The 14,174-nt window shown below is 32.7% G+C and overlaps 1 protein-coding gene across 1 annotated transcript in view; it reads right to left on the minus strand.

The window, feature by feature from the left end:
- Pja2 (praja ring finger ubiquitin ligase 2) overlaps positions 1 to 14,174 on the minus strand; it is a 71,180-nt gene that overhangs the window by 16,833 nt on the left and 40,173 nt on the right. Inside the window, exons 5-6 of the mRNA XM_026391306.2 lie at positions 13,969 to 14,154; positions 2,826 to 3,011 (exon numbers count right to left, since the gene is read on the minus strand). Of these exons, the coding sequence (XP_026247091.2) occupies positions 2,826 to 3,011; positions 13,969 to 14,154 (372 nt within the window). The remainder of the gene's footprint in view (positions 1 to 2,825; positions 3,012 to 13,968; positions 14,155 to 14,174) is intronic.

Raw genomic sequence — 14,174 nt, forward strand, 5'->3', positions numbered from 1 at the left:
AATTCTGAGCTCCTCTGGAACAACTGACACTTTTAGTTGTTTAGGGGGCACTTTGTGTGGATGTGCTCCTACCATCTTATAAACCCAGGATCTCTAAAACAACTTATTTTATCTAAAGACAAGCTTCTGTTGAATTCCACATCCTATCCAAACTTCAATATGATAGTCAGAAACATCCATAGTCACACAAAGTAGCTCAAAAATAGTGTTGATGTCAACCTGTGTGTCATTATTAAAATTACAAATAAATTGCAAAGAGACACAGAAGTGATTCTCATAAAGAACATAGCATAGCTTAACAGTACTTAGGAATCAACATGGTGCAAAGGAACATTCTCATACCATCACAAATTTTAGAATCAGAATTAATACTAAGAATTCTGAATCCACACACCCTTGTGATGCTAGAATTCCTTCATCTAATAGTGAGATATAAAGCAAAGAGCCCTGGAGTCAGTCAGAGATTTAAATGATTCACAATTAACTTGAATTATTTAATTGTGACTGTTTCTTCATCTATAAAATAAAGAGGATCTTTTTGATACTTTTCTATAAGTCTGGAATTATTTCAAAAATTTCTATTACTTACAAAATTAACTTCACACACTTTATTAAGTTAATCATTATAATCTTAACTTCTTACAGGAAGACAGAGGTTAAGGAGTTATCAAGGAACAAATGAATGGTAATAGGTAGGATTTATCTAAATCTCTAACCATGTTTTCTCCATGTCATTTCCTACCACACTAACCTGAGATACTCAAGGTATTTTAAAATACTTACAATTTCAATCAAAATAAATTAACACAAGGTAGTGGACTTCTCTTATTTTTTTTTCTACTTAAAATAAGGAAACAAAGGCTTTGCATTTTTTTCTAAGTAGTACCAGAGTTTGACTTTAGAAACAAGAATTGCTAATATTTGCCATGGCTTTTCATTTCAGTTGTTAAAATGACATGCTATTTTAATATGAAAATGTAACTCTAGTTTCACCTTATCAACCTTAGTCACTACCACATAAATTAATGTAGTGCCACACATGCAAATAATCAGATGTTAACATATTTAAATTCAAAAGAGCAAAGTTCAAAAATTTTGTTTTAAAATCAATGATAAAATACTTTCCACATTAAAATCCTACTTTGAAGCTCTGCAAATTTTAGAACCATCAGTAACGTCTCTGAAACACAACATATACATCCAGAAAGATCATCAATGAATTAGAACCCAAAGTAAAAGTTTACAAATTGAAGTTAAAATTATATTCATTAAAGACATAATTCTTTTGAATTGCTATGTGAATTAACCTTTTTTTCAAAGATATCTGGAAGTATGTATCAAATCTTGAAAAACACAACATACCTTAGTAATGTCAATTCTATTTATCTGTCCTAAAAGAATAACCAGAAATACAGAACATGTTTAATAGTCCATTGCACTATTTCAAAGGATAAATACTCCACTAAATCTTAGTGTACCTATAGGCTGGAGCCAGCTACATAATGGAGCTGTAAAAAAATATTTTTAGTCCTGAAAACATGCAAGAGAAAAAATGCCCTCATGTGAAACTACAACTGCTTCCAAAGATGTACAGATGATACTAAATGACAATTCTTTAATCTTTATTCTGATCACTCTGAGGAATTACTCAGCGTAACAGAGAGAATATTTAAAAATTAAGGAGCTCAGGAGGTAGTTAACAGGGAGAAAAAAGAAAAGAAGGAAAAGAAGGAGAAGCCTCGAGGCCAGCAAGACTGAGACCAGAATCAACTGATTCTCCATTATGTTTGGCAAATCAGAAAATGCATTTGAGAACAGGAATGTTTAAGGTGAAATTTTAAATTACATGCCTTTGATAAAACCCCACTTCTACATCCACAAAATTATTGACAAAAGTTTGTTTTACATACATGACTTTTCCCCTCCTAGGGAGTAATGGGAAAGGATAAAGGATCTCAAGGAGATGGTGAGTTTCTTGTCTGAAGAAATAGAAAAAAGTAGCTAGCTTAGTGAGACCCTGTCTAAAAATAAAAAATAAAAATGACAGGGTATGTGGTTTAAGTGATTAAGCCCCCTGGGTTCAAGCTCTGGTAAATGAAATGAAATAAAATAAAATTATCTTCCATATTCTACATACAGACAAGGAAAAGGAAAGACAGAGAATGATAACAATATTCTTAAGATTCCTATGATTGAATCACAGGTTTTAATTTCTTCAAGTAGTATTCATTCAGAACCAATTTTTTTAAAAAAAAGATTATGCTGCTGGGTGTGATGGCGAATGCCTGTAATCCTAGTGGCTCAGGAGGCTGAGGCAAGAGGATGGAGAGTTCAAAGCCAGCTTCAGCAAAAGCAAGGCACTAAGCAACTCAGTGAGATCCTGTCTCTAAGTAAAATACAAAATAGGATTAGGGATGTGGCTCAGTGGTTGAGTGCCCCCTGAGTTCCATCCCCGGTACCCCCCCCCAAAAAAAAAGGATGATTATGCTAAGTGCTACAGCTCACATTTGGTAAATCAAAAAAACCCCTAAAGTTCAAATCCCTGAGAAGTGTATAAATAACTAGGTTAGAAGGTGAACTTCATGAGAGCTATAGATCGAAGAAGGAAGAAGTCTCCAGCTGGAGGAAAAGGAGAGTCCATGTCCAAAGTGTCATCTGAAATGAGCTTTGAAGGAGGAGACAATATGAGCTTTGAAGGAGGAGACAATTAGTAGATGGGAAAATCAGAATACCCTTTACCTCAGAAATTCAATTCTTACAATTCAGAATCCTGAATGAATTGTACCCTGAGCAATGACACACGCTCATCACACTGAGCTACATACCTCCAGTCCACATCTAAGTCTTCACTCACACTGGAGTCGTCCTCAAGGTTGTTGTTACCATCTAACATGAAAGCTTCTGGTTGTGCAAATTCATTGGCAGGCTCATTGCCCTCATCACTGCTGCTTTCATTGACTTCATTGTACTGTAACCAAGGAATTTCTCCCTCTTCCAAAGATGTCTGTTCCCTAACACAAACATTTTAAAGGAAGAAAAAATATTATTTAAAATATATCATTAACATTGTTTTGTTTTTGTACCAGGGATTGAACCCAAAGGCATTTAACTACTGAGCCAGATTCCCAGCCCTTTATATTTTTTATTTTGAGACAGGGTCTCAGCAGATTGCTCATAGCCTTGCTAAGGTTATGGAGGCTAGCTTCGAACCTGTGATTCCCCTGCCTCAGCCTCCTGAGCTGCTGGGATTACACATGCACCACCATGCCTGGCATTAACATTCTTTATTTTAAAGAATTCTATTTACTGCAACTGAACACTGTTTTTGAAGTACTAAGCTTTTGTACTCCTATGATTCTAAAAAACTATTTTCCTTAACAACAAAATTATTTAAAAAGGTAACAAATTTGTTACAGGGTCATATGTGTATAGAAAGTTCCTAATTACACAAAAACATGTTTCTGTGGTTTATGCACTGTCTGTGCTGTGCTCCTACATTTCTTCCTTTTTTGCAGGAGAAAAATACGAGAAATCCATATTAGACTACTTGAATTTTTAAACATTGTTTTTGAGTGGTTTCCCTTCACAGTTAAAATCTACATTCCTCAACCTGGCCTAAAAGTGCCTACGTAATTCATGCTTTCTTTGCAACCCACTTCTCCACCATCATTTCTGCCCACACTTGTCCCTGGTCTATTATGTTCCTAATCCTTTTGTTTATTCTTGGAGCACATGGAGATCACTTCTATCTTAGGGATATTTCTTCCACCTGAAATTTTTTTTGCCATATTTTCACATTGTTATTCCCTTCTTGATATTAATGTCACATTGCATGCCACCTCCTCAGACATATCTTAACACTGTATTTAAGTAGCTCTCCAGTTACTAGCTACCACAGCATTCTGCTGATTTAAATTGTAGAATTTATTTTTACCTAGTATTTTCTTATTTGTTTATTTTCAGTAGAATATAAGTTCACAGAAACAGGGACAGACAAATCAATGGTACAGACCAAGAAAATAGGAGGTAAAGGGAGCACTTTAAAACAGAAGGAAAAGGACTAGCTAAAGATGATATTGCGAAAACTGGATGCTCACCTGGAGGCAGAGAGGTTTAATCCCTAAGTAACTATCCTTAAATAAATTACTTTCTTGCCAGGCATGGTAGTGCATGCCTATAATCCAGCAGCTTGGGAGGATGTGGCAGGAGGATTGCGAGTTCAGCAAGTTAGCAAGGCTCTAAGCAACTTGGCAAGACCCTGTCTCTAAATTAATATAAAACAGGCTGGGATGTGGCTCAGTGGTTAAGCAGCCCTGGGTTTAATCTTGGGTACATAAAAAAAAAAACAAAAACAAACAAACAAAAAACTTTCTGTTTTGAAATCCATGTGCATACATATTCCACTACCATTATCACTAACATATAAAAGAACTAGGAAAAATCATGGGAGAAATTTTTACAAGTCTCATGTCATCCTAAGCTCCTAAGCACAATGAAAAATCTTGAAGCCATAAAGAGATTGCTAAAATTCACATATTAAAGAAAATATAAAAATAAATGTATATATATAGAGAGATGTAAAAGCAAACCACTAAGGAAAAGATCAACACACAGCAACAGAAGGGAGCAAAGGATATAATTATTTGCCAGAAAAGGAAATTTAAATAGCTATTAAATATATGAAGAGATGCTTTACCTCATGCATAATGTAAACTAAACAGTAAAATACATTTTTCAATGATTAGTAAATGTAAAAAAATTGATAATACACTGTTGATAAAAAGTAACTAATATAACTGATATAACATCCTTTGTAAAGAAATGTTAATAGCTATAAATTAAGAGTCTGCTTTTAGATACTTCTCAAAAAGTATGTACAATGTTCATACCTATTAAAGCCCAAACTGAAAAAATTTAAGTGTTTACCAATGGAAATTAGTATACCATACTACGAAGATTTTTTAAAAGAATGAAAGAAATCCTTATGTATGAATACAGAACAATTAAAAAATAGATCTACGAACAAAACAGAAACAAAAGGAAAGTGTTCACAGATAAAATGTGCTACCAGTTGTATAAAAAAATAAAGAAGTGCACATATGCTTTTATATAAATAGAATATCTTTGGAAATTCACAAAGGAAATTGGTTATACTGTTGTTATTTTTTTCCCCCGTTGTTGTTTTATTTTCCTCACATTACACAAATTCACTTTTTAGCAGGTATATTAGACTCTCTATTCTTTTTTGGGGGGGTGGGGGCAGCAGGGAGAGTTACCAGGGATTGAACTCAGGGGGCACTCCACTACTAAGCCACATCTCCAACTCTATTTTGTATTTTTTTTATTTAGAGACAGGGTCTCACTGAGTTGCTTAGCACCTTGCTTTTTCTGAGGCTGGCTTTGAACTGGGGATCCTTTTGTCTCAGCCTCAGGAGCCCCTGGGATTATAGGCGTGCACTACCACACCTCGCAGAATCTGTATTCTTAAAATGTAATTTTACTTTATCTGTTTAGCAAAATAAGTTAAACCAGAAAGCACTACTTGGCAATAAATTATTAGCAATTCATTAAATATTTCTAAAACACTAAAGCCTGTATCATTAAAAGGTAAAGCTGTATTCACTCGTACTAATCATATTTCAGAATCATCTTTTCAATTACTATAAACTACAAGAGTGAAATGAGCAGTTATGTGGGTCATCTGACCAATCAATAAGGAGTTGTTTGTATATCAATTTCAAATATAGCTAAAACTAAAAGATGTCTAAAATTTAACAAATGTTTAAATCTTGAAGGTTTTCTTAACTTCAACCACAAGAGTCCCTTTTTCCCTTTGGTCAAAGCCCTATTATATGAACAAGTCAGAATTCTGAAAATGGACTAATTTATTATTATCTTCTAATTTTCTCTTTGCTCCACTTCAGACATTAGTCATTTCTTGATATAATCAGTCCATCAGAATTATGCATTTGACATTGAATGTACCCCATCATTCCTAATGAATATATTCTGGATGCAAAATATATATAAACTGGAAGAAGACTTTTGGACCTACATTTATCTTGGTAATATAAAAACTAGTTTATTAAACAGTTACTCAAAAATTACTGTTAAAAAATAAAATCTAGGGGCTGAGTTTGTGGCTCAGCGGTAGAGCGCTCGTATCACATGTGCAAGACCCTGGGTTCGATCCTTGGCACCACATACAAAAATAAACAAGTGAAATAAAGGCGTTGTGTCCAACTACAACTAAAAAATAAATATTTAAAGTAAAATAAAATAAAATCTAGGGGCTGGGGTTGTGGCTCAGTGGTAAAGTGCCCTAGCATGCACATGAGGCACTGGGTTCAATCCTCAGCACCACATAAAAATAAAATAAAGATATTGTGTCCACCTAAAACTAAAAAAAAAAAAAAAAAAAAAAAAAAAAAAAAAAAAAAAAAAAAAAATTAAATAAAAATAAATAAATTAATTAAATCTAGATGTAGTCACAGATTGCTCAAATAAGGCTGTTCACTCTCTAAGAGCAAGTCTAAATAGGAAAAATATGAGCAAAACTGTAATTTGGCATTACATCAGTGTAAAAGACTAATTTTGAAAATCTGGTCTTCCTAAATTATCAATTTTTCAGACTGCAAATAACTGAACAGAAGGTACTTTTAGAATTGGTATGCATTTTAGAATGTAAAAGGAGGTTAATATTAGAGCAAATTCTTGGCAAAGTTGAATTTTAGTTTTGGTCTTAACAGATGTGATTATTCAACCATATACATTTTTGATAAATGTATCTTGTAAAATATACAATTCATATATTTCAGATTCAAGAGAAACTCATTAGAGTTCTATTAATATTTGGTGCAAGCTTAACTTAGAGGAGTAAAAATGATGTATACACTTGGCCCTCTGTATCCACAGGTTCTACATTGAAGGGTTTAACCAACCTAGACTAAAAATACTCAGAAAAAAAAAAGTGACTATACTAAGTATATACAGACTTTCCCCTTGTCATTATTCCTTATTTAATAAATTACAACCATCATTTACATAGCATTGACATTGTATTAGGTGTTGTAAGTAATCTAGATAATTTAAAGTATATGGGATGGGTAGGGTCAGTAGTAGAATGCTTGCTTATCATGTAGGAGGCCTTGGGTTAAATCCCAAATCCTGCAAAATTGGAAAAATAAAATATATGGGAGAATGTGTATAGATTATATGCAAATAACTACACCATTTTATAGAAGGGACTTGAGCATTCATAGATTCTGATATAGGCAGAGGGTACTAAGAGCAATCCCTGAGTAGATACTAGAGACTATTATGTTTAAAGAGACTCAGACAATATCTACATGTAAGAATCAATGTATTTTAAATACACAGAAATGGAAGCTCTTTATGTACCCAAACCAATGAAATTTTTTTAAAGTAATTTCTAATACTAAACTGAAAATTTAATAAAACAGGCTTGAGACTTGGCACCTAATATGGCCAGTCTAATAAAACCAGTGAAATGAGCACAACAAATATGCTTATTTCCTTTAAATTTTAATATTTAATATATAAAGTGGATGTTTTCCTTTTGTGTAGCATAATTAGACCCAACGAAAAATTAATCCCAAAATGGAATAGAGATACAAGGTTAAACTCAAAATTTCTAACGGATCTTGATTCACATCTTGATGGCACCACTGATCACACCATATTATAGCTCATCTGGTGACTCATCTGTCTCCTCCACTAGAGTGGGAGCTCTAAAGGGCATAGTGTTGTGACTCATCATGTAGCCTCGTCCTCTAACACATGCTTCACAATAACGGGTACTCTCTATCTGATGTTGTGAATATAATAATAAATTCTTGAAAATAGCTTTAAAAAATTCAATTATTAAATTTGGAAAAGTCCTTGGAAATTTTTGTTATTTCTAATGTACTCCAACAAAAAATACATTTCTTTTTCTATTACAGACATATCACAATGACTCAGTTATTCTGTGCTTCAGATATGTAACATAAAACAAAATTAATATGTGGGTGAAAATAATTAAGTGTAATAAGTAAGTATTAACTTGTGGGTTTTTTAAACTCAAAGAACAAAATTAAAATAAGAAATCATTGTGAATCTAAATAATTTGTAACATGTCATTAATACTCCTATTGCATAAACAATTCTCATCTACATAATTTGTTTAAACATTTGGTCTGATTCACATTTTGTGTTGGGGGGTACTGGGGAATTAACCTAGGGGCACATTACCACTGAGCTATGTCCTGTCTCAGTTTTCTGTATCACTGGGATTATACGCATGTGCCACCATGCCTGACTTAATGATTCATTTAACAGTTATAAAAAAAGAAAATTATTGGGATAAGACATATGCTATCAACATGTTACAAACCAATTCCTACCATTTAACACAAAATTTACTAGGTAAGAAGACTGGTACTATGCTGAGACTACAATTGGCTTGATTTAAAAAAGGAAATAAAAGAACAGAACTGGTGCAGGAGAGAAGGTGATTATTTAATCTATGGGTGCTAGGGTGAGGTTAGATAAGAATACGAAGTTCTGGTATGTTACTACATAGTAAGGAGACTATAACATTTAAATGATGTATATTTCAAACATCTGGTAAAAAAGAATTTTGAATGCTTTCACCATAAAGAAATGAAAAATGTTTCAGGAGGTAGCTATGTTTAATTTTTTTCAACCATTACACAGCGTATAAATGTATTTGAAATAACACATGGTACCCCTTAATATGCTCAATTTTATGTATGTTAAAAATAAATTTAATTAAAAATAAAGGCCTAACCACGTTAAGAAAAAATATTCATTCACGTTCCTACTTCATATCTACTCAGATCCCACTATGCTCTCTGCATAGTCTCAAAGAGGATTAGAAGGACTGAGGGAGCAGATAGAGACAGGGGCAGGATTTCCAAGGAGAAAGTGGTTCTGTGGGGATGGGGAAACAGTCATAATAGCAGGCTGCAAGGTAAGGAACAGCTGGGAGAAGAAAAACAGCACCTGCAGGGGGGAAGCAATGGGTCCAGCCATGGTTTTAATTTTAAAGTTCACATTGTGGGAATTTAACCCCCAAATTCATATGCTACTTTGGGGTCTTTGAGGGGCAATTAGATTTAGATGAGGTTAAGAGGGTGGAACACCATGATAGCATGGGTGATTGTAACCAGCTGGCATGCTTGCTCTGTCTCGCCATGTGATGTCCTCTACCATGCTATAAAGTAGGAAGACAGCCCTCATTAGATGCCAATGCCAGGCTCTTGGACTTCCCAGCCTCCAAAACCATAAGCCAAATAAATAAATATCAATTCTTTATAAATTAAAACAAATAAATAAGATTCTGAATAGTAGGGTCAAAAGTATCTTCAATTTTGTAGAGTTAGTGGCAGAAACAAATATCCCAAGGGAATGAAAGACTATAATTTTAAATTTTTCAAAAACTTCAAATATATTTACAGCAATTTATTTTCTTCCTTTTATATCTTGCCTTTTATTATTTTCCCAGTACCATGGTAAGACCTCCACTATGAAGGTTATAAAAACAATGCTAATGAGCAAACTTTTCTTAACTACTAATTTAAATTCAAGGAAGGAAAATTTTTAATATTTTCTTGTTAAAAATAATTTCTACGGATTTTGCTATTATTGCTGTAAATACAATAATAGCAAAGAAATGCCATTCCTTGGTCAAGGAAATACTGTTCCAATCTTAATTTGAGTTTCCATCATACAGTACTAAGTAATTTTTTTCATTTCATCTATAGACTATATAATATGGATTTTCTCCTGTATTTTGTTAATGTGATGAATAATAATTACAGATCTTCTATGTGACTCTACCTTCATATTTCTGTAATAAACTCAGATTGGTAATTTATCTTTCTTTAAAAAAATTAAATATTCAAATTCCCAGTAATTTTTAAGATTTTGAATCTATTTTAATAAATAAAATAAGCTTAATTTTTTTCACATACACTTTTAAAATTAGGGTTACACTGGACTTTCACAGAATTAATTTGAAGATGTAGTTATTTTTTTATTCTCTGGAAATAATTTACATAAGAATGAAGTGATTTGACCCTGGAATCCATTATTAAAGAGAATTCAGCTCTAAAATCATTCAGATCAGCTATGATCTGATATGAGAACATTTTAAACAATTGATTCCATATTTTTAATAGTTTTAAGATTATTTAGACCTCCGTTTTCCTCTTAAAGTTTGGTAAGTTGTTTTTCTAGTAACTTGTCAATATCTTGAAAGTCTTCAAATTCACCACACAAAATTTTACAGTACTATTTTCAGTTCTATCCAATCTTTGTCTACTTATGTTAAACTTATGACTTCTTTGATCTTCAACTTTTTTTCTACTTCATCGATGTTTGCTCATAGTTTTATTAATACTAATTCTTATCTCCTATTATTTTCTTTATTCTAATATTCCTTTTCTATTTTAAGTTAAATGCACAGCTCCTTCATTGTTAGCTTTTCTTCTTTTCTTTCTTATTTTTTGGTACCAGGGATTGAACCCAGGGGCACATAATAACTGAACTACATCCCCAAACCTTTTTCTTTTTCTTTTGAGACAGGGTCTTGCTAAGTTGCTTAGGGTGTCACTCAATTGCTGAGGCTGGCTTTAAACTTGAAATCCTCCTGCCTTAGCTTCCAGAGTTGCTAGGATTACAGGTACATACTACCATGCCCAGCCACTTTTTCTTCTTTTCTAACACAACATTTATGATCATAAAGTTTCCTTTGAATATAATTTTCACTGTATTCTACAAGTTTTGACTGATGGTATGTTTATTATCATTGAGTTGTAAACAATTTTAAATTTCTATTATACTTTCTTCTTTGTTCTACTGGCTATTTAAAGAAAGAATAACCATATGTATAAGTATTTTTTTTTAAAAAAAACTTATGCTTTTGTTTTTTCTTCTAAGTTAATTGTAGTCAGAGAATACAGTTTGCGTATTTGATTCTTTGGAAAGTGTTAACTTGTACTTAGTAGAATGGTACATATCTGGTTTTTATAATTGTTCTTTGTGTATTTCTGAGAATGCAATCTTCATTAAATCATGCTTAACTTACACAAGTCTGCTAAAGATAGAGCTTTTAATATCCATGAATTATTAGCAATTGAGATAGGTATGTAAAAATTTCCTAGTAAGATGGTAAATTTTGCGTATAGTTTGGTCAAATTTTGATTTGTATAATTTGACTCCATGTCATTAGGTGCATTCAAGTTTAGAATTGGTACATTTATTTCCCTGGAAGTTGGGTTTATTACCTTAAGTTGTGACTTTATTTCTCTCTAATAATGTTTGTCTTTTAAGTCTACTTTGTAAATGTTATGCAATGTTTTCAGGTTTTTTTGTTGTTGTTGTTGTTAGTATTTGCCTGAAATATTTTCTTTCTTTCTTTCTTTTTTCTTTTTTTTTTTGTGTGTGTGTGCGTGATGCTTGGGATTGATGCCTTGTGCATGCGAGAAAAGCACTCTACCAACTAAGCTATATCCCCAGCCCCTGAAATATCATTTTCTAACCTTTTACTTTCTTTTTAAAATTTTTAAATTTTTCCATATTTTTATTGATGTGTTATAATTACACATAATATATTTATTTTTACATATTAATACATGCACACAATATAATTTGGTCAACATCATTTCCTCCCTTTTTCCCTCCTTCTAATCCCCTTTCTCTACTCATCTCCCTTCTATTTGCAGGAGAACCTACCACCACTCTTTTCCTCTTTTTTTATCTTTAGCTTCCACATAAGAGATAATACACAGGATCCTTGACTTTCTGAGTTTGACCTATTTTGCTTAAAATAATGCTTTCAAGTTCAATCCATTTTTCTGTAAATTACATAATTTCATTCATTTTTCTTTATGGCTGAATAAAACTCCATTGGGCCCATATACCACATTTTCTTTATCCATTCATCCACTGACAGATACTTAGGTTGGTTCATAATTTGGCTATTGTGAATTGTGCTGCTATAAACATAAGAATGTATATTTATTACTACAGTTTGCTAATTTTAATTCTTTAGGACAAATACCAAGGAGTGGTATTACTGGATCATATAGTGATATATCATATATTCCTAGTCTTTTGAGGAAACTCCATACTGATTTGCTTAGTGTCTAACCTTTTGTTTTCAAAAGAGTAACCCTATTAGTTATCTTTTAGCACATTGCTGTTGTATTTCCATTGTAGTATTATCACAGTTTGTAACTTATTGTATTTATATCTTATTTATTATCTGTCTATCCTACCTAGATTTTCTTAGAGCATTAATATCAAGCAGGAAATTTATATAGTTTGAGAAGCACAAATTTTATTACTAGTACAGGATGAAAGAGTACTTTTTTTTCTTAGAAAACAATTCACCAAAATAGAGACAATGAGATAATAAATATTAGAAACCAACCAGCTATCATGGGAAAAAACTAAAATTACCTAAAAAGATATTCCCCTACACTAAACCTAGATCATTTCACAAGCAAATATTAACAAACTTTAAAGGAATAATTAAGCTATTTAAACAACTGATGCAGATAATAGAAAAGTACATGTTTTATTTAGCAAAGCAAATACCAAACTGATACTGAAACCAAATTGTAGAAACAATGCCTACTTAAGGATCTCAAAAGTACTAAGCAAAATAACAGCAACAGAATCCAACATTAAACTATGTCTATGTGATCATGTTTGGTTTATTCAAAGAGCATGGGTAGTTGAATATTAGCAAATCTAATGAGAATAATTCCTCAAGATCATCAGGTCAAAAGTGGAAAATCATTATGATCATTTCCACTGATGCTAAAAGGACTTTAATACAGTCAACAAAAACCCATATAATAATAAAAGGTACATATTTCTTTAGTGATTTAAAAAAGAACCTGTGAGTGTAGGCACATACATGCTCTTATGTTGAAGAAAGAAATCAACCTAAAAACCAAGATCATTCTTACTGGGGAAATACTAGAATAAGTAATGGTACACCATGGGCCACAGGTTATTTACAACTTCACAGCATTTTTGTAAATAAACTGTTATTGGAACCACAGCTACACCCATTCATTTGCATATTGCCTATAGCTACTTTTATACAACAGAAGTCTGGGAAGCTGCAACAGAAACTGGCATATGAAGTAAAAAATATTATCTGGCCCTTCACAGTGTAAGTTGAACAACACTTAGACTAGGAGCATTTCCATTAGAGTTAGGAAAAGTCTAAGATGTTTATCATCATACACTGATGTTTTGATGATATCATCCAATGCAATTAGACAAGAATATTAGATCTTTAGTTTTTGCAACTGTTTCCATTTCTGTGAAACAATCACTGATTTCCCTCTTGAGGTTGCCCATTCTCTTTAGCCAATGCTTCACATGTATAGCAATGGCAACTGTAATTTATTCATTCCTAACTCAACTAAATTGACCTTTTATCTCATTTATCTGTTTTTCTTGTACTAGGTACTGGGGATTGAATCCAGGGGCACTTTACCACTAAGCTTCATCCCCAGCCCCTTTTATTTTTTGAGATAGAGTCTCACTAAGTTGCTTAGGGTCTTGGTAAGTTGCTGCAGCTGGTCTTGAACTTGTGAACCTCCTGCCTTGCCCTCCTGAGTTGCTGGGATCACAGGCATATGCCACCTCATGCAGCTTAAATGGACCTTTTAAATATACACATTTTCCTTAAAAAGCAAAGTGACAGCATACATTATATCTCTGTAGAAGATACTGACTAGTATTCTTAATTGTCCCTTTTAAAAGCATCATGAAAAAAAAATCAGTAGAGCCTGTTGGTTCTGAATGGTTTCTAAAAAGGTATTCAGAGGTATACCCAACATTTAAATGTGATATATACCATTACTGTACAATACACATCAAAAAACAAATAAGAAGGTAAATCTCACTGTTTTAACATACCCTTCCTGAAGAGATAATTCTTGGTTTTCTTCTTCAGGGCCACTGCTATCACTCTGCAGCTCGGGTTCATTCTCATCTTTTCCTGGCAGAGTCTCCCAGCTTTCATCACTTGAGGACTGATCTTTTTCTGTACCAGAAAATCGATGAGGCAAAGAAGCAGACCATTCCCCATCACTACATTCTGAACTGCAAATCAAAACAGAAAT

The sequence above is a fragment of the Urocitellus parryii genome, chromosome 1 (assembly GCF_045843805.1).
Source record: "Urocitellus parryii isolate mUroPar1 chromosome 1, mUroPar1.hap1, whole genome shotgun sequence".
Classification (NCBI taxonomy): domain Eukaryota; kingdom Metazoa; phylum Chordata; class Mammalia; order Rodentia; family Sciuridae; genus Urocitellus; species Urocitellus parryii.